General features: G+C 37.3%; 1 protein-coding gene across 1 annotated transcript in view; it reads right to left on the bottom strand.

Annotated features, from left to right (window-relative positions):
* Positions 1-72: 72 nt before the first annotated feature.
* spon1a (spondin 1a) overlaps positions 73-22,012 on the bottom strand; it is a 40,872-nt gene continuing 18,932 nt past the window's right edge. The window contains exons 4-14 of the mRNA XM_007549835.2: positions 13,318-13,382; positions 9,148-9,349; positions 6,225-6,365; positions 3,720-3,795; positions 3,409-3,591; positions 2,528-2,698; positions 2,253-2,420; positions 1,923-2,087; positions 614-880; positions 299-510; positions 73-256 (exon numbers count right to left, since the gene is read on the bottom strand). Coding sequence (XP_007549897.1) covers positions 347-510; positions 614-880; positions 1,923-2,087; positions 2,253-2,420; positions 2,528-2,698; positions 3,409-3,591; positions 3,720-3,795; positions 6,225-6,365; positions 9,148-9,349; positions 13,318-13,382 — 1,602 coding nt within the window. The 3' untranslated portion in view covers positions 73-256; positions 299-346. The remainder of the gene's footprint in view (positions 257-298; positions 511-613; positions 881-1,922; positions 2,088-2,252; positions 2,421-2,527; positions 2,699-3,408; positions 3,592-3,719; positions 3,796-6,224; positions 6,366-9,147; positions 9,350-13,317; positions 13,383-22,012) is intronic.

Raw genomic sequence — 22,012 nt, 5'->3', positions numbered from 1 at the left:
ACACACACACACACCACAATAAGTTTACAGTAATGCTGCAAAAGAGATATATGTGTATCATAACTAGTTTTAGAAGCACAGCAGACTGAACAAAGTTGAATCAACAGACTTCCAGAGATCATAAAGTTCATTTTCTCTTCATAACAAATGACCTGAGCTCTGGATTTACACGTACAGATTCAAGAAAGTTGTTGTTTCAGCCCTAAACAGAGTGCATTGGATCATTGTGCGACAGTGTGCTCTTCTTCTTCTTCTTCTTCTTCTTCTTCTTCTTCTTCTCCTCCTCCTCCTCCTCCTCCTCAGACCGTGTCTCTTCCTGTTTCAGCCTTCCTCCCATTGATACATCTTAGCAGGGTTGGACATTACATGCCCTGATCTCTTTTCTATCCTTGCAGCTGGACAGCTGGGCAGTCTTAAACTTCTGCTTCACAGTCATAAGTCGTTCCTGTATACCTCCACCACAGAGCTTGGTGCATTCTGACCAGCTAGACCAGGGCCTCATTCTGCAACCTAAAGGTAGAAATCCAGAAAAGAGGGAACAGTCACTCCAACAAATCATAATTCTTTAAAAATACTTCTATTGTATTGCAACAACTGGAGGTCAAATGCCAACCTGGATGCTCAGAGGCACCTTCGACTCTGCCATGTTTGCTCCTCTGTTTTTCACGCTGCTCCTTGCGTCGCCTCTTCTCGTCGCTGTTGCCTTGTCCTCGACTGCACTTCCTAATTTTGCACTTCTTCCTCTGGATTGTTTCAGTACAGGAGTCTCCGCCAAACTGGGGCTCCATGGTGACAATGCGAGTCCGGATAGTGTGGCCTTTACCGCAGGACTTGTTGCACTCTGACCACTCGGTCCAGTCTGACATGATGCAGTCTATGGCTAAAGATAAAGACATGAGCACAGAAAAATGAGAGGAAGGAAGCATGGGATGGGATGTGGAGACCTTTAAAAAAAAGTTGATGCACTGATCTCGAGATCAATATTTGAAGTTAGCTTTCCAATGCCATCATCAGAGAAATTATGTATATATATATTTTTTTTAAATTTAAAAATCAAAATAAATTTAACTGGCACAATTTGCACATTTTTTTTACATACATTAGATTGCAATACTATACTTTGTGAGCAATATACACATATATGTGTAATGTCTTTTTTACCTGAAAGAAATGAACACACACAGAAGCTCAAACAACGTTTTCAAATGTCAATTTACAAATTTGAAATGAATGCAGCAGAACCCACATTTTCGGTGTTGCGTCCTATGAAGTAATTGAGAGAAATACTGCGGCAATGATTGCAGCATCTTACAAATATATTTTGAAATTATGTCAAATATTCCATGTAAATCACTTGTCTGTGTAAAGTATCCCAGCTAAATCTCCTTTAACAGTAACTCTTTTTCTCTTTTTGTGTTTTTTTCTCTGCAAAATTTCAAGAACACAAGTTTGCAGCAACTTATACCCTAAAAAAGTCATTACTCTTTGTTCTGCATTTCTTGCTCTGCAAACGTTTTTCACAAGCTGCAATTTTTTTTTTTTAAATTGCAGAGACTGTTTAATCTGGACTCACCTGGATTCGTACCAGGAAATATTGTACCAGTTGAAACAAATACAACGTCATTATGTTTCCTTGTTTAATACACAAAGTCTTTCTAGCTTTTTTTTTTTTGCTTTTTTTTTGTTGCACTTGAGCATTTAATTCATCTTACCTTTAACATGTACCAGCAAATTCTATAACTCCAAGATAATTTGGCAGCAGATGATGGACTAGAAATGTGAACAACTTCGTCATTAGAGTACACGTGTACACAAAGTTATCAGAATTTGCTTACAACAGATTTTGTAAAAACTGCAATGAACTGTGAATGCATAGATTCAGGTTGTGTGTTGGTGTTCAAACGAGGACATTTAATACTTACGACACTCTGGCAACATGCACTTCTCCACCTGTTCCAACTCCTCTGTGCAATCTCCGAGCTCCACGGGGGATTTAAGCATACGCTGTCGTGTTCTCAAACCCTTCCCACAGGTGACGCTGCAGTCACTCCACTCACACCACGGAGTCAACAAGCATGGTATTGTATCTAGTCATTACAAAAAAATAAAATAAAAAAATCATTAAGACACAATGTACATCTCGCTAAGAACCGCAAATAAAGGCCAATCTCTAAGTGATACGCGTTGGTGCCAAATGGAGACAGTTTTCAGGATGCTTAATAGGTTGGAAAAGATTTGGTACTACAACTTACGACATTCTGGCATCATGCACTTTTCAACCTCCAGAACCTCTGCACCACAAATGGAGCCATCTGCAGGAGGCATCTTCACCATGCGCTCTCTCCTCTTCATGCCAAGACCACAAGTTGCACTGCAGACGTCCCATTCACCCCACTCAGTAACCAGGCAACTGCTGGGAGCTAAAGTTAAGAAGGTTAAGAGATGGAGAAATGAAAATTCTAGATTCATGTACATTAAAACAAAATATTACATCCCATGTGCTGAAGAATTGTTTAGATAAACTTACAGCAGTCTTCATTAACCACACAGTTCTCATTCTCCTGTGTGGGCAAAGTGCACACTGAGCCGTCATCAGGGAACTGTTTGACGTAACGTTCTCGGGAGCGCGTGCCTGACCCACAGGAAACGCTACATGGAGACCATGTGATCCATTCAGACATCATACAGGTGGAGGCATCTGGTCAGAACAGGGACAAAGCCAAAATGTCAGTCCCAATGACTACGTATAGGTGAAAAAGAGAAATTAAAAACTTATTTTAAAAATGTGTTTTATCAAATCCCAAGTTGGCACAGCTGTCTCCAAGGAATTTTTACTGGATTTCATACTTCTATCAGCAGCAAGGCTTTATAGGTTTGATTTTGTTTTCTAGCAGTCCTTGACCCTACTTCCAAAAGAATCAATACCTTCTTCAAAAACCATGAGTGAGTTTGATTGGCCAGTGAACAATCCTGACTTAAACCCCACAGAAAACCTATGCCACGCTGCACAGCTGAAGTAACTGATTCATAAACACATACTCTAAGTAGGTCAACTTTTCTGGCTAAAATACATTTTTGTCCTCGATGTTTTTCCGCATATTTGCATTTTCTGAGGAATTGCCTTCTGGTTTTTATCAGCTATGAGCCATAATCATCAACGTGAACAAAATAAACATTTAAAATGTGATGCACTGAGTTGAACTGGTCTATATATGAGTTTCATTATTTAATGAATCAATATTAATAATATTCTAAAACAGCTAAGATTTGATGTAACTATGTTGTGTGCAATATTAAATGTATCCTTTTATCTGCTAAAAAAATCGGTTTATTAGTTGCTCAATTTTCAGAAAACAATTATAAGACATATAGTGCATGGCATATTTTTTCTGGACAACTCACACTGACCTTCATCGCTGCATCCAGGCCCCATACACGGTTCAAAATCCTGAGTATGCGGGCAGGGGACACTCAGGTCCAGCTGGGCCTTCAGCATCCTCTGCCTCATCCGCTTCCCCTTCTCACAGGTGGCCGAGCTGCAGGCAGACCATGGAGACCAGTTGGAGTAGATGCAGGTTTCTGGAGTATCATCTGCAACACAGAAAAATCAGAAAACATATTTACACATCTAACACAACTAATTTCATTTCAGCGTGTGCATGGAGGAGACGCAGAGAGGTGTAAAAAGAGAGAGAGAGAGAGAGAAAAGGTATTAATACCTTCCTCTTTTTCCTCCTGGGCAATGTCTGCTACAATGTCATCAACATTGTCCGGAACAATGTTGCACTGCTCACCCTGGGGCAAAAAAACATATTACTACATAAGCAAACTGCTCTGTAAAGCGCATAATGCTCTCCACATTGTTATGCATAAGATGACCTGTAAGAATGTCCCCTTTTGAAAAAACAGGAATGCAATCTGCATGTGTAATTTGTGTTGTTGCAGTAAATTACAAAGTCATGTTCCCACATCTGCCTCTAGATGCCGCTAGAGGACAACAACTGTTGTGTCAGTTTCCGCAAAGCAGATGGATTTTCAGGGGAAAATGAATTAACACCAACAAACCAAATTAAAATAGAATTTTTTTTTTTTTTTTTCTGTGACCATTTTTATTTAAATTCATTATGATAACAGATCTAGACAAGCAATTGAATTATCTGAGTTGATATGTTAGGAATTTTAAAGACTTTATTCAGTGGTTTATTTTAATTGTTTCCAAAGAAATATAAGCGAACAGTAAAACTACAGATGGTGAACAGTAAATAAATTGTTCCCTGCCGGATCTCTAAAATGTTACAATAGTTAAAAACCATAGCAAAGAAAAACAAAACAGCTCGTATTGTTTTGTATCTATTTTAGTCAATGACATCAACAGAGGAGCACGAATTGAGAGGATCAGCTGGCCTTAGTAAATGCAAAGCGACTTTTAACAGATCTTGATAGCATTTTAAATTCAATTTTTATCGAACCAATTCAGAACAAATGTTTTTTCGAGACACCTTACCAAAACATTGGATGTATGTACAGAAATTTGAAGAAAATCAATCCATTTAAACAAACTGATCCATTCACTTAGAGCAGCAATATAATTTGCAACCTTTCATGTCTTCATCTCAATTTGACAATAAATACCCCCAAGCCATTTATTTATCTTTATTCTTCTTCTTTTTTTTCTTTTTTTTTTTACGTATTTGCCAGTCATAAGATCACTCAGTTTTTGAGAAGGCGCTCTGGTTCTTTTCATTAAAAAAATAAATAAAAAAATAAACTTCCCTGTATTTCACTGCTGCCTATTATTTCATACAATCAAAGCATTTTACTCACAGACAAAAGTCACATTTGAATGAAGAATCTGATTAAAGTTTTGCAAATCCATAGGGACAAGAACTAGAACATTTTAAATATGCACTCAAAACAACTCTGATCATTTGTCGTTTATGAATTGTGTTGTCTCCAGAGGCATGTGCTTGTTCTGAGTTTTCATATGTCGTCATATTTATATTAAAAAAACACCAAAGGACAATAAAAAAACTCTGAGCCTGGGACATTTTCTATAGATGAGAAACTATTTCTAAAGTGAGTCTGATTTACCCAAAAGTCTAGCTAGTAGCTTTAGCTGAACATGTTATAATAACAATACATTTTTTTTTTACTTTCAGCCTTTCATCAAACCTATATGTATTCAGTTGGAAAGTGGATATTAAAAATGTGTGGTGAAGAACTAAAGTTCTTCATAAAGTCTTCATAAATCACACACAAAGTCAAGTCAGTCGACATAAGAAGCATAAAGTATCACTTCTAGGTCTTCTATAGCTCAATAAATTGTTAAATTTTATGACTGTGCAGATTATTACTTGGTGGTTCTTACAAACTTGAGTGAAAAGAAAGAAAATTGCTGACCCAACATTTCTGTGTTGCCTGAAAGATGAGTAACTGCAGCCCAGGAAAGAACGCCTATAAAATGGAGTTTTCTCACAAAGCTGACATTAAACGTTACATTAGTCCAACAAAACAGTGGTTGACTGGGTGAGTTAAAATACTGCTGCATAATCAGGGAAAATGAACTTAAATACATATATAGGTGATCGCAGACTCCATGCCAGTCTAGAAACCAGAGAGCAGGCCTGTCATTTTGATTCAATTTCATTTTCAAATCATGCTACTCTTTTTATGTTTTTAACTTTCAAATGCAAAACAAACCTAAAGCTTTTTACAATAGATTTTTTTTTTAACTGATTTACAGCGCCTTTTTTTAGAGGTGATACAGCAAAAGGAAAAAACTGCAGAGATTGTATTGCTGAAATGTTCCGCCTGTCAAATCAACTCTGGCTCAACAAGGAAGTCTGATTTCATTTAGATAATTTCAGTTGAAAATGTCAGCGCTAATGCACACTGTCATAAAATATACCCAACACTAGTTTTTCTGTCTTGACAATAAGACCTACGAAATGAGCAACAGTGGAACGGGCCAACCATCAAATATTTAAAGCCTGAGTAAACTAAATACATGACTCGTGGTAAAACTGTGTCCAAACCTCTGTAGCCAAACATAAGGACGAAGAAAATCTGCAGAAGAGTAGTGGAGTAGTTCATTCTGCCCCCTTGAAGTAAGCTGTGTTTAGAATAAAGAAACTCATGATGGAAAATTGGGCTGTTGCTATGCGGTATCATGGTCCAAACCATGGGATTTTCAGGAAATATATCTATAGGGAAAGCAAAAAGACCTTTCTGGCGATACGCTCCACTATGACTCTTGCCACAGGAGTGATGGCACCTCCCTCAGGATCATAAAACGGGCTTTGAGGGTGATCCAGACTGGTAAGAGGGCGGATTTTGTCCGGGGCTGCAGTTGGATTGTTGGGAGCCTGAAACAAAAAGAAAAAAAAAATAACATGGACAACAAAGGATTTCTAAAATAACCCACTGTCAGGATTTTGAGTATAAAAAAAAAAAAAAAACATTTGCACAAGTATAACAAGTACAGAGTTTCAAAGTGACACCAACAAAAGTCACCCAAAGTAAAAGTTTCAAAGTCAAAGAGCAGCAGCAGAAGAGCAGCATACTTTACAGGGGAGATTCTCTTATTAGTCAACAGTAAAGGTCTGCCAGCATGGGGTTGATAGAAGCAATGCCAGAGGCAGTCTGGAGGCATAAGACCAGCCCATTCCTCACCCCCCAACCGAGGCTACTCAGAGGGGGGAAAAAAAAGAGAGAGCAGCTTTGTTTGGTTCAGTGAGAAGGAGAACGATGGGGGAAACGGTAGAGAGTGGCCACTGATTAAAAGATATAGTAAAAGTAATGACACAAAGGATAGATCTCATTACTCTGTCACAGGCCTGTGCCTTTAATGACTTTGTCCCAGATAGCCAAAGTCCCCACACTTTTTAATAGCCACAACTTCCCAATGCTCTGCTTCACTACGCATTTGTGGATAAAGGACTTCTCTGGAACGATGCAGCTATGTTTTGTGGCCACCCCGATAAAGGGCTTCCAGCTAACAGTTGGCATTTTATTTAATATGAAAAAAATATATATATAAAAAATATTTGGGATGGAGGTTAATGTCACCTTATAGTACTGAGCATAACTCCTGCAATCTGAAAGCCTTGATAACACTATAATTGTCACTGAGAATGTCAGAGTATCGTAAATTAAAACTACATAAATGGTGCCGCAATACTTTGACAAACTGCAACTGCATCTCCCTCACAACAAACACGTGAAAGAAAGGAAGGGTTTCAATTATTCAAGTAAAGGTGGTAAAGAAAATTGACATCAATGTGCGCTTAATTTATTAGAATTCTGAAAACAAATATTGCTTCACACACTTTTATTTATTTTGGATCGTTTTTATCTGAAATCACACACACACACACACACACACACACATATATATATATATATATATATATATATATATATATATATATATTTTTTTTTTTTTTTTTTGATTAGGGCTTTGGGAAGGTCAATCGAGAAGCTTAATATTAGCATGTTTTACTTTTTTTTTCCAAAACCATTTGGATATGTATGCGGGTTTATTATTCTATTGGAAAATGAAACTGTGTCAACATTTCAAAAAGCCAAACAAAGCTGGATCAGGATTCCCAATCACAAATCAAAACCATATTTTGAAGGATTAAGGCACATTAACAAGCGTCTGCACCCAGTTTTGTTGGCTGTATGTTACGTAACTGATTTTTCCTAGCAGTGAACGTACAGCCCTAAAAACTGAATGTCCGTAAAAGCTGGATCTCAGCCTGAAAAGTTCCTCATAGCTGGAATGTATGATTTTGGCCTGCTAAAATAGTTTAGCGGGCCAAAGAAATGCAGTCCAGCAGTGAAAGTGGACTGGGGGTATACATGGTGACAGGGGAAGTTAGGTACATATCCACAGTTTTAAGAGGTAAATGACTGTAACATGGAATCTGAAGTTGGACGTAAAATGCGTCTGTGTTTTAGCAACACCTGGATTGAAGATGACAGAATAAAGCAACAATACAGATGTTTCTTGTTGAAGTTACTGCTTCACTTTTATGGACAAATTATTCCCTCTGGGAGCCTGAGTACTGGCAGTAAAAAGCAATATCACTGGGTCAAGCTGTAATATTTAACTGCAGGTTTTCAGAACACTTGCCTTTTATTATGCATGTTTCACAAAGGCATAAAACATTTGAATTTAACAATCAGGACATAAAGGGGTTTTTAGATCCAAAACTGCTGCTTGAAGGTAGCGTGAGTGTGTACGGGGTAGTTTGAGTTACATGTGTCTGCCTACGAGCCCCACGGGATCAGCCAGAGGCGTACACATGGGGCTCACAAAACCTACAGACTAATCTGTTAGTGCTGACTGGAGAGTACGGCTGAAAGCACCTCAGAGTGACTTCTGTGAGGGAGGAGGAGGAGCAGTGCTTACGGCTGTTATGGGCAGACTGGATGGTGGAATAAACTATAATTTATTTATTTATTTATTTATTTTATATATATATATACCAGAAGTGAACAGACCTTAGCAAAAAAACTACTAAGTTTGAATGTGGTCGGACAGAGTGATGAAGAAGTAGCGGTCGATATAATGACAAGGTCAAAGTCAGGCTTACTCTGTGATGAGAGGGAGGAGGGAGGCTACAAGAGGGGCAAAATAAATGATGTGAAGAAACAGTTTGAGAAAGACTGAAAGGAAAGGCAAAGTGAAGGCGTTTAACTTAAGGTGAGCCACAAGATTGATCACGAGCAAATATTGAAAAACAAACAAAAAATTGTTCCCTTTTATTTCCCTTCATAATAATCCAAGATCCAAGTTATTTGTTAAAGTGAATATAATCTCCAAGATCGAATGCTTATTTTTATCTGACAGTGAATAGCCAAGGCTTTAAGTAATAAATGCTAATATTGTGACTGTATTTCTAAGTAAATTAATCCTCATATTTTCATGGAGTGCACAGCCTATCCCTGAACAAGTGCAGCCTTTTGCACTGCAGACTGGAAAAAATAATCTGAGATGTTTAATTGCTTCAAACATCTTATGTCTTAAATTTGATTTGTTACAACTTTAGAAATTACAAGAAAAAAAGAAAAGAAAAAAAAACTTGTTTGTGTGTGTCATTCTTGCAATTAACATTCACATAAACAATTGTTCGCACTGACCTCATATGACACACCGCTATCAGTGCCGGCATCCCATGGGATCAGGTCCTGGACCACCCTTTGGGCCCAACCACACTCTTTGGTACACAGGTCCTCAGCAGACAGTCCCACGTTCCAGTCTGGACTGGGTCCCATCATGGTTAGGAAAGACATAATGTGGCGGCTTCGGTCCACGGAGAATTCGGCTGAGGGGGCAGCACGCCTGATTAAGAGAGTTAGCACTAAGTGAATCAGTGCAGTTTTTTAGATTTTAGAAAAAAAAAAGGAAGCAGCAGCTGTTAGCTGCATTCCAACAGAGAGCTGAAATAATTCCAAAGGCATTGGCATAACAAATGTGGCGTCCCTCATGCGTCCTGAGGCTATGCTGCACTGGACCAACTAATGAGAGACGGTTGCCCCAAACAACCCAAATGATGCACTTAGTTCAACCTAATGCATTTTGAAAGACCCACATTTCCTATGTTTGTCACAATAAAGATTCCCTGACAGACTGCTGGGGTTTTAGAGGTTCACAAACGCACAAATCAAGTAAACAGATAAGACGTACTCATATCCTAAATAATTTATACGTAAATCGTCTTTTTTCGCTTAAAGGATAAATGAAAAATGCAATTAAGGAAAATTCCAGCTTAAATAATAGCAATTTTTAGAAGCGCAACCTGACTCAAATGTAAAAAATGCTAAATGACCAACAGAGGTACATGAGAGGACTAAATCAATTAAATTAGCTCAATGATTGTTGTTTTATGTTAACCTTATAGGTTGAATGCATTTTTGAAACACCAGTAACAGTTAAAGTTGAGATCATTACAGTAAATAAGAAACTAAACAATGCTCTCCTGAAATGTGCAACATTTCAAGACATCATATATTTAGATGCCATATTTTGCTCTCCCTGTACCAGACCACATGAACCCCATTTTGTTCTGTTCCAGCACAAGAGCAAAATGCACACCCACACACACACACACACACACACACACACACACACACATACACACACATTTGGCCATCTGTCTTGCTCAATGATTGACAGCTAAACTAATTACAAGACATTTCCCAGCCAATACAAGATTAATTAGAAATGGGAAGCTTCTTGTTGAAACATAGACAATTAAACAGTCACTCCTTGGCTTTCATCATGCCCATTTAAATCCACATGACCAGCTTAGTCCTGCCCTTGCATAGTCTGTTAATGATTGTCTTGGAGGATGTGAAATAGGCATTGCCGCCGAGAAACACACTTCTTGACTCCACTCTGCTGGACACTGAAGCTTTATGTCAATCTTAAAGATAAATGATAGAAAAGTAGACAAAAACTGAACCCTGGAACAAACAAGTCCGCAACAAATAAGTGAGGTAATTAGACAAGAGAGCCCAAATTAAATGCTTCTCAATTTTAAGATGTAATAACTTCAAAAGCTTGCTTGGACTTTGGCGGAGACGGCTGATACAGAAATGAGAAACTGTGATATTCCTGTGTGAAAATGCACACAACTGTTGTGAGGATGTCAAAGCTATCTTTTCTGTTTATCATTAAGAAAGACTACATTAACTGCACAATGAAAGACATATTCTGAGGACAACATACAGTATCAGACAAGGTCACTAGTATTGAGAATTCTTTATTTTAAAAGTATTTTTTTTTTACCATGGATAAAGATCTGTCTTTTTTATGATAATTTCCAGCTACAGCACTCACTGAAAAACTTTTTTTTTTTTTTTTTATCAAAAAGTGGAGCAGTGTTTGATGTACCACTCTGCACAGATAGGATCCACTGCTATCAACACCAAAACGCTGAATGTTGCTCATTAAGGCTGCGCTCTGTTCTTCAAAGAAGATCTTTACTTCACATTGTTGACAGCTTACTTCCTCCTTTTTAGCGGCTAATCACATATAAATCAGGGAACACCAAAGCAGTCTTTGGGTTATTAGGATGATGCCTGACATAGCAGAGTGGGAGAGAACAGGGAGTCAGCATGAGTGTCGGGAAGGCAGTCAGGCTGTCAGGAAACTAGTTTAATCGTTAAAAACGTAGGAAGCCGTGGCGCACACAGAGGGTAGATAAATGAAGAAAGCTGCAGTGATGAAACTAACGGAGGAAAATAATGTCATGATGAGAGAGAAGATATGGGGCAAAAATGAAAGTGGCTGTCAGAGGCAGTGCTTTCTCAAGATTGAGTTTATCACTCCCCTTTGACAAATTTCCGATTTTCACAGAAACTGATAAAGAAAAGTAACAAACTGGCCAGAACATTTGTTGAATCAACTGTGTAGTTCCGCAACGGAGCCATTTCTGCACTGCATCTGCTACACAAGAATGTGCGCAGGTCACAGTGCTAAAAGTAATTTATTTAAAACTCAAATGGTTCGGACGTTGACTGATCTTATCGACTATTTGGTCAGGTATATAGCTGTCTGTTAAATTTCTGCAGCACTAAATAGACAAAACGTATTCCACACTTCTTTTCCTGAAAGGAGTCAAATTAAGAAATCCATGACAAAGTTCAGGACACGATTGAATTTTTCTGCTGTCAAGAAAAAAGGGGATGGATGGATGGATGGATGGATGGATGGATGGATGGATGGATGGATGGATGGATGGATGGATGACAGTTATATATTTTTGACAAAAATATTTTAGTAAATTAAGATTACCTGCTAAACATTAAAAGTTACGAGTTGTTTCGTTGTAACCTTTTCAATTAAAACATGTTGCTAAGAAAGAATTAAATGTTGGAGTTTTTGTTAGTTGCTGGACAGATTCCCAGGCTATACAAATTTAACACTGTTTGGTTACATAATTTATTGCAATACATATTGTCATATTCACCAACATTATCACAAATCCCATGTTTTTAATATGCAGACCTAATAATAAGAAAAAAAACCATGCATTTATATGTGCTACTTACACTGTTATATGCATAAGTATGTCCCATTTTAGAGATTGTGGACATGAATATGAAACACCAATTTTAAATGCAGGACAGACAAGATGGTAATGGAGTGCTTACGACTCAATTTTTTAACATGTTTTTCATTCAGGTGTCAATTTGACCCTTTCCTCGGACGTTTGTTGGGGAAAAGAATGTTCCATTTAATTACAGACACAAAATACTCACACCTTTCCTTGTGCCTAACTAACCTTGCTCACACTACAATCACTTCTGTATGCTGCATACGGTCCCTGTGGAAAGTTATTATTGAAAGCATATGGCCCATATCACATAGGTCACTTGTTAGCCCAGGTTTTTCTAATTAGGCTGTTTTCTTCACATTGGAGACTGATCTCGTGGCCCTGACAGAGCCCCCCCCCCTGCAGTTGAGGAAACAGCGCTGTGCTCGCATTCTCAAACTTCTCCCCACGAACTGAGTCAAAAAAGGTTTTTGTTTTTCTCATGAATAAAAAATTAAATGGCTCCTATGAACCTGGGAGAAAATTAACGTGCACCCTGAAAACCAGCGGAGCTGGCAGTTTCAAGGCTCTACTGAGTTTTTACTAATCAGCAAACTTTGGAGGCAACTTTGAAAACAACTGCAGTTTTAAAACGTGGATGTTGTAGATATTTTAGATGGGGAAAAACAAAACATAAAGCCTCAATTTTACTTTTAAAAGTTAGCTTATTATACAGTTTTTCATAATAAGACCAATTCACTTAGCAGCATGCTAACATATTCTATGGTTTACCATAGCTTCATTATAAATAACATACTTGATTTGACCTCAAATCAATTCAAGGTAATCACCTGAAAATACGTCAGATGTCAATATAAAATCTGCATATATATCTTGTTTTATCAAGTGGTTAGATATTTCCAATAAGAGATACTTTATAAATAATAAGCGATAATCTCTAATACTCACAATGAGAAAACAAATATTTCAAATTCAGACAAATATGTTCAGAAAATGCCTCACAAAAACATATCACAACTCAAAATGTGTAGGATTATCTTTTACAAATACAAAATAAATAAATAAAATCCTAATTCTGTAAGATCCTAGCCTAGCAATATTCTAGACAACATATCCACAATACTGCTGGTCAGACAGGTAGAGAGAAAGAGGCTTGCAATTTTAATAAAACCTAAAAAAAACAAACAAACAAAAAAAAACTGGTAATAGAGTGAAAAGCAATTTACCCCCAAGACCTAATTTTACTTACACATTAAGAGGCTGCCAGGCCGGCCACTGAGCCTTCATTTTGATGACTGTCAGGACTTCATCACCCTTTGACAAGAAAGAAATACAAGCTGGGTCAAAAACAAAGAAGTTATTGTTTGGACAAAAGTGACAGCGGAGGACTGATCAATCGATTTTTACACTTCATAAGCCGATGGTGAAGTAACAATAGAGAAGGAGCAGAAGAGCCGCCTTAGCCATTCAAATACTGACATGTTATTTAACAAACAAAACTGAACATTAACAGCCACCCGAGACCAGAAAATCATCATACAGCAGGAAAACGAAAAGTCACAGGCATCTGGTAGATGGTGGTAGATCCTGTTCAAACTGGAGTTACACCTTCCTTCAATCCAAAAAGTTCACTTAACCATTGTTAGGTAAGTGTGTGAACAGCTGAAAAATAAAGCTGTAAAATGTGGAGCATACGCCCTTTAATTGAATATAAACATAAACTAAGAGTTTTGTTTGTCGGTTTACAATGTTTCTATAAAGCCCCATCAGTCTCAGTCGTGATTTAGGTTTAACTAGATCAAAGTAGCAGGAGCAGAAAAAGTAAGAATTTTGAAAAACACCAATTTAATGAAGAAAACATTTTTTTATGCACAAAGGTATTACAACCAGATCAAGAAAATCCCCTAAAATGAAATGTGTTATTTTAATTCACTAGGCTGTACTCCTGTGGATTTCAACTAGAATAAAGTTTACAGGTTTGGGGGTTCCTTAAACCTATGAAGTATTTTCACTCAAGCTGGATATTTCATCATTAAAAAAAAAAAAAAGAAACAGAGCAAAATTCTGATGTATACACCCATTAGAGAAAATAGATTAATGCATTAGGAAGTGACTAAAAGATAAAAAAGTTAAGCAAATGTGGGGAAAAAAAGCCATCACTGTTTTGTAGTAAGTATTAGCTGTAATGGCTGTAATTTTACACATTTACCACCATGATAAGAAAATATGCAGCAGATCATTAAGCTTGTACAAACGCTAAAACTCACAAATTGAAAAAGATAGCAATATCAGAACCATTATTTTCATCTGTCACTTTTCTTCTTGTCTTTTTCCAAATCTTCTGCACATTTTAATGTTTTATTTTTTGCTACAAATCTCAATGGAACAAGAGCCATTGTGGTGCTCGCTGCATATATTAATATTACTTCAGTCCTTTTAAAGTCTTCTAATACATTATGCTTAAATCTTGTTTACTAATCTTCTTTCAGGTATTTGTTCACTTAGTCACTCAGTGTTGAGTTTGATATATTTAACTGTTTAAAGTCCTACTTATTTTTTTTTTTTTTCGGATTCAGAGGACAGATTTGCTAAACTCTTTATTTAACAAAGTTACAGAGTTAGTTATATTTAATAGCTATACTAACCATAATATTGGCTTTTGAGTAATAATATAAATGTCACAACTCACTAATTATACTGTAGAAGTCAAAACATTTTCATCAGTTAAATGAATAAATTGTAAAGTGATTCATGGCTATTCTAACAATGAAAAGCAAAGGTTTTACCTTGTATACACAAATGCATTTAACTGCTTTTCAATTAGGAATCAGAAACAAATGAGGTGATAAAAAATAGCTTTCCGTTCTATTGTGTTGGTGCATCTTGTAAAGTGGAACCGATCAGTCATTTTCCATTTTGCCACTGCACTGATACAGCAGACACATCTGTCTATTCGGACAAACACTGCAGCTCAAATCATTATTTAAAATAGAATCCATCTCAATTTTGTACACAAAAAGGGTCAATCATCTCGATATTGAAAGCCATTTGTCTCCATCATAAAATGATTGGTTTAATTCACCTTCTGGTTTTACTATTGCTTTCTCATTTAGGACAGTTTTCTCCTGAACTGACTCCTTTTTGACAGGAAATACAAAATGTCTTCTATTGCAAATTAAACATCCAATCACATTTCTAAAAATCACATCACCATAAATCAAAAGCGACTTAGAATCTCTCACTGATGCATTTTTAGCATTTCCAGATAAGAATACAACCCATGAAATGCTTCACAGAACTTGTGATTTTATTCCAATTTTAAAATTTTGTCTGCATAGAAACAGACATGAAAAGCCTGTTTTTTTAGAATGTTTTAACACTTTTGGAAAATATACACACCCATCAGGGGCCGAACAATGAACCTTTACGTTTATGTACATGTGTTTAGTTTAAATTATGCATGATTTTGATGCTGACCTTTTTAAACAGGAACACCATGAGCTGGAAGTGAACCTATTGTCGGAGTCCCCTGAAGCCACAAGTCCAAATCTTTCCTGCTGGGGGAGAATTGACCTGTCGTACTCCCTCACACCGGGGATATCAGCCATGAAATTGGCTCACAGTGAGCTGAGGGTAAATTCTTTAAAGGTAATAGCCAAGTAGTGCATGGTTCTCCCTTTGGCACAGAAAACCTTGGCAACCCTCACATATTTTCTTTTTTCTGTCATTACCAGGACAACTGTGCATGGTGGTCATGCTTTAGTTCCATCGAGAGTCCCTCTGCATGGCCAATTCGCCCTGACACTCACCACTCATCTGGAGTTTTTAAACTGCTTGTGTCGTAGCTGTGAGGTTGCCTCAGATTCTGCCAAAACATCATGAGGATGAATAAGAGATCTGAGCTGCATTAGAGGCGCTAGAGTGGAATCTTTAGCTTTTCCAGACTGCAGTGTCAAGTTATTCCAACAAATGTTCGATCATACTAGAGATACGAGTTAGTCATAACAAAAGTAGAGTTTATTTTATTGATGGATTCTGCAATCTTGCAACTTGACCATCTCTTACCCCATGGCTGAGCTCTTTCAGATTTTTATAATTCTTAGTTTTATGAGAAAGTGAAAGAACCAGTTGGCAGTCAGGTAAATTTTGATTTTTTTTTTTTTTAATTCAAAAAAATTGAAAGAGCAAATCTTACAAATAACTAAGCTTGATCCTTAAACCTCTTTCAATTTAAATATTATATTACAGGCTATGCATCTTCCCTCCACTAAGAATCAACTGACATAAAGAAAGTAATTGTAAGTGGAAGACTGTTGGAAAACTTTGAAGAGCTTATTTTATCAAGAAACACCATAAAAACATATTCTGACAGCAAAGGAAAACAGATTTATTTCTAGTAAAAGTTGTTGGCTTTATACTGCCAATTTGACTGCAAAGCATACTGGACAGACAGAAAGAAATCGTGTGGGAAACACATCATAATTTCAAACATTTGACAAACAAAAACAAATCTATCGTATCTCACAGATACGATAGATCAGCTACACAAAGAAGTTTTTGGTAGCTGAGTCATTTCCAGAATATAGAACTGCTTGAATCTATTAGTGAAGACACATCAAGCAGTGGAAATGGCATCATCTTGTAGGGAACAGATTCATATTGCATGAATAATTCCCATCTAGACTTGACAAGTGCAGTGAACCTTCATTTGTGATGCTTGATTTAGCATGTGTAATTCCCTGTTAGGCAAGAAACTACATTTAAACTGACATCACTGCAAATAAGAAACTGTTAGGGGTAGAGTTGAAGCGTTGATATGGTTAATGTTGCCCTTTTGCACTAATAGGGTTTTAACATGTATAAGCCCCGGTTAATATGAATAAGGTTTGTTTATATGGATTCACACCACAAAATTTAGGAGATGAGCTGCAACTTTTTTAATCACTGTGTCAACAATTTGTAATTCCCCTGCACACAAGCAACATGGATTTTAAAGGCACTTAAGATTTGGTAGCATCCCTTATGTTTAGTGGCAAGATGTGTGAAAATCCTCAAGATACATCAAACTTCCAAACTGATGAAATAAGAAAAAAAATCTTCCCTTTTATTTGAATACACTTACTTGGTAGAAAACTGGCACACACTCAAGCATATTTATGTTTGACAAAATCACAGGTTACACTATTATTGCCATGCTCTCATGATTTTTTACCCCCATTTCCCACACTTTGGTTGCAGAACATTTCAAAAAGTTTGAACTCACAGAGAGAAAGGGATTTTGGCCATTCCTCTTCGCAATATCTCTCGATTATCCCGACTTATTGGTTCATTCATGCGCTTTCTCCTATTCAGCTCATGCCGCAAGTTTTCTATAGGATTTAGGTTTGAGAACTGACATAGCCATGATTTTATGTCTGGCGAAACAGATTTGGTCATGTTTTAAAAATGTATCCTTCTGGAAGGTCCAATGATGATCCAATTGACTGACAAGAGATCACCAGAGGTCTAATTCACATAATTTCTGACCCATACAAGTTCTGCAGCACCGAAAAACAGGAACAGAGCAACACCAACCCATACTCAACAGGAGGCATTTGATTCTTTTCTACATATTCAGCTGTTTTGCATCAAGACCAACTGCATTGTTTCTTGCTGAAAAGCACAAACTTAGTCTTATCTGAGCAAACCACAGAGTTCCTGTTGAAGCAGTAGAACTTGGAAAACTGCAAGTTAAAAACTGTGACAATAGGACAGGAGTGTTTTCTTTTTTTTTTTTTTTTTTACTAGCTGGGCCCCCAAGTAACTGGTTTGAATGTACATGGTGCCTATGTTAGTTGCTAGAAAAATTTGGTGTCCCAAGGATGACACTAGGGGTGGAATAAAATATCTTTCCACTGTATTCCAATATGCTTTTTCAACATACAACTGCATTATTGTAATTTTTCTAACATAATTGGCCCCCTGTTCTCTGTGCTTTGTTGAGATCTGAGGAAAGTCCAATAATTTGATTGGTATCTTGCCTACAGCAGTGCTTTCACATGTATGGAATAATACAAAAGAACAAAACAGCTGAGATGTCATTCAGATGACTTCTTACCGACTCAGAGAGGATTTCTCATTTTTTTCACAGAGCACTTTCTGGGTGGAAGATATCTGAAAAATGGTACTACGTTTTCCAAAGCCTAGCAGTAAAAGAAAATTGCAGCCGATCTGTCACAACCATTCTAATGTGAAAACACCACCAAGCCCTCGAGCTGCTACCCCGACCAGCAGCCTTCACTGTGGAAAACAAAAAAGGCCACACACAATATTTATGCTCACTACTATTAAACTGTTAAACATCAAATAGCCATTAGTGTAAGAAATTATTCCAACGTTATTGGGATTTTATTACTTATTTGCTTTTCATTGTGTCATTATGTTTGTATAACAACAACAGATTTAAGGCAGCCAATTTGCAAATTGTCAAGCAACATAATGTTTGTCTTCCTGTGTATTGTATTTGGGGATGGCGCGTGCATCTATTTAATTTTTTTAATTAATTAATCATTTTTCCTCTGTCTATATTCGAGTCTCTTCTTTTTAGAGCTGAATTTTAATTCATTAATTTTCTTAGAATCTTGCTTCAGAAAAGAGATGAAGCAGCAAGCTTCTCAATGCATATAAAACCATATTAGCATCTTTCATGTCAGTGAAGCCCGACTGTCACTGAAGCAGAAGTAGGGAGGGGATTTCTGTGGAAATTGCTCATATTATTCACCCAGTCTCTGTGAAAAAATTATACTAATGGCCATTCCCAGTTCCTGGTGGCAGAGCTGAAATGAAGAAGGTGAAAAAAACCATGAAACAGTAGCAGCAAGAACTCCTCACACACACTTGGGATGTTAAATAAAATCACCCACTTGTGGAATTTGTTTAAATATGACAAAATAAAAAGATACAATTAAATTGATAATAACATTAAGCCAGTGTGTCATGACCAGATATTGTGGATTACTGTCACCTTTGTTTGTTACAAATACAAAGTGGATAATTTTATTTAAAAAAAAAACGTTATCAGCAACCACAGCTATAAACTAAATAGCCACTTCATTAGATGTGCCTTTCTGTTAGCCGGTTGGATGGACTTTTGCTTTTAGATCTGCCCAGAAATCTTTGCAGCACAGATTCACCATGTCGCAAAGAACATAAGGTAGCCGTTGTTGTGGCAGTTGTTGATTTTATTGCCGAGTGCCTTTACGCGGACATGCCGGTTAAACTGTAAATAACGTTAAAAAAAAAAAGACAAACAAAAGGTCAATACTTAATATTGCGATATTCAAAAGGACACAAACTTAAACATAGCTTTACAGCATTAATATATAACTCACCATGTTGGGCAACACTCATGAACATTGGTAAGATGTGAATTTATGGCAGGATAAGCTTGTTCGTGGTTGCTAGGCAACCTAAGTACACTACTGGTCCGCCGTTCGTTTTCTTCTTCTACACATTAATCCACGTACCAATACAAAGCAACTATAGAGCCCCCTGGTGGAACGAGAGGAGCGAATCCAACATGCCAGGATTTCAGAAAAAGCCTAATGAGATATTAGTCCACATTTAAGCAAATGCATAGATATTTTATAACTGAAATTAGAAAAGCCCCAAAAGACAGTGATCAAGTAAACACAACAGCAGGTTATGATGATGGAGAACTTGAGGCAGACAGGGACAGTAGAAAACTGCAGGGACAGATTAAAGATGTCTAAAAAAAACAACTGGTCAGCACATGAGCTCAGAGTCCTTCCCAACACTTTGTCAGGTCCTGAGGTTTTGTTGGGGTTAATCCTAGTCAGAGAAGACATTGCGTGGTTGTGCTGAAGTGTAGGGACTGATACTGCTCCTGTAAGCTGGAACAAACTTTCAGAAAATGGCAAAGCTGCTGAAAAACTGAGTTCATTTAAATCAAGGCTAAATATAAATTTCTTTAGGGTTGTTTTTGGTTGGAAGGATTAATTCTAGTCTGGACTGAAAGTTTTCAGTATTTCTCTTTACTACAGCATAATGTTTGTTGGTTGTTTATTGTGTTATGTTTTCATTATGCAAAACACTTTGAATTGCCTTGTTGCTGAAATGTATATAGATAAACTTGAATTGATTTATGACTGAGGGGTTGTGCCAAGAAAATATCCCCCATGACATTATACCACCAGGAGCAATCTAAAGCATTGATACAAGCCAAGATGGATCGATAATGTCTGTTTTTTGTGCCAAAGTCTGACTGTCGTGGTTGAAATTGAGACTCACATAACCAGGCGATATTTCTTCAGTCTTCAGTTTCCAATTTTGGTAACCTATCTGGTTGGTTCGACATAATGAAGCCTTTTTATAATCCAGGTATTCCATATAACTGTGGTATAATGAGTAGTTTTCTTTTTAGGTATTGTTACCTTTCAGTGTTCTCAAACCTGTCTTCACCCCAAACATCAGCAAGTCATTTTTGTCTGTAAACTGCCACTCACTGTGTATTTTCTATTTTTTTGAACCGTTCTTCTGCAAGCACTACAAAGTCTACATGCCTAAATGCTTTGGGCTGCTGCCATGTGATTGGGTGAGTCGCTATCTGAGTTAATAAACAATGGAACAAGTGTGCCAAATGGAGAAGCTGGTTAGCGTAAGGTGGGCAGCGAATGAATTTTTAACATGTCATTTTATAATAAAAAGTAGTCAAACGAATCCCTGCAGCACAATCAGAAGCAATTATGCGAGTTGTTTCTGCCTGCGAGCCAAAGCCCCATTCAGTTTGAGAAAGCTTTTTCCTAGGTTGAGATAGTAGCTTCTCTGATCTTGTAATCAATGTTCTGCTAAAGAATCTCTGATCTGTCTGTCCTTGCAAACATTTCACACTATTAATAGACATAGAAAATTGCTTCAAAATTCCAACTGGATGCAAGCTGGCTGTTATCAGCATGTGCTGTGAAAGGCTTACACAGCCTTCAGGTGTTAATTAAATCTCCACTGACATTCCCATAGCCTGCTCGGCAGAACGGGCTGCAGTTCAGATATTCTGTAGATGAAGCCCCTTCAGTCAGACCAATTTCATGCAAAAATAGAAAGGAGAACATCCAATGGGCAGGGGGGACAGCATGGTGACAAGAGATCTGTCCATGCTAAAGGTAGATGAAGCACTGAATGCTTCTCTAGAGAGCCGTGAACTGATTTGCTAACCATGTTCGTCCTCGGTGGCACACTCTTAGCCCCGCAGTGAAGTCTGGATGTTACAGTCTTCCCTGGCAGATTCATTCATCAAGCAGCCTGAACCATCATATAGGCAACCAGGCCTGGGTCCACGGCTAGAAGGTATTATTAGAGATGAACTTAGATAACTGCTGTTGATGACCCAGTTCAGCATGTCTGTTACTCTAAAAGTATGTTTTTCCCCTCTTTCTATTATGACTCTTGCTTTACGACAATGTCGATGGGGACTTGTTATTTTTGGAAGTGCTTTGCGGTAGAATTGCTGATGATGATGATGAAAACTGCCCAGAAAATAACCTTAATTTCCACGTGTTCAGAAAGCAGTGGAAGATTCTGGCATCACATCAGGAGAATAAATTAGTCTAAAACTCGACTTTAGCTGAACTCTTTTTATGATAACTTTCAAAATTAATGAGTTAAAAACAATCAGGCAAAAGACAAAACTTGCTTAACAGACATACAGAAACAGCAACTGTCAACTATTTAAAGAACAATATGGCATACCATAATGACAAACTCCTCAACAACCAGGAAAGTACTGGCTTAACAGCATATCATTTAAGTTCTGAAGGTTGTGAGGCGAGGCTTCAATGAATGGATATGACTCGTTTCTACAGCTCGTCTCACAGCTGACAAATAGGAGAGAAATCATTGCAATATGAAGATCAACTCAACACCTCAAACTAAATCTTGTGTTCCTGAAA

Source organism: Poecilia formosa, unplaced genomic scaffold (genome assembly GCF_000485575.1).
Source record: "Poecilia formosa unplaced genomic scaffold, Poecilia_formosa-5.1.2 Scaffold33, whole genome shotgun sequence".
Lineage (NCBI taxonomy): Eukaryota > Metazoa > Chordata > Actinopteri > Cyprinodontiformes > Poeciliidae > Poecilia > Poecilia formosa.
This window is presented reverse-complemented; position numbering and strand designations above follow the sequence as displayed.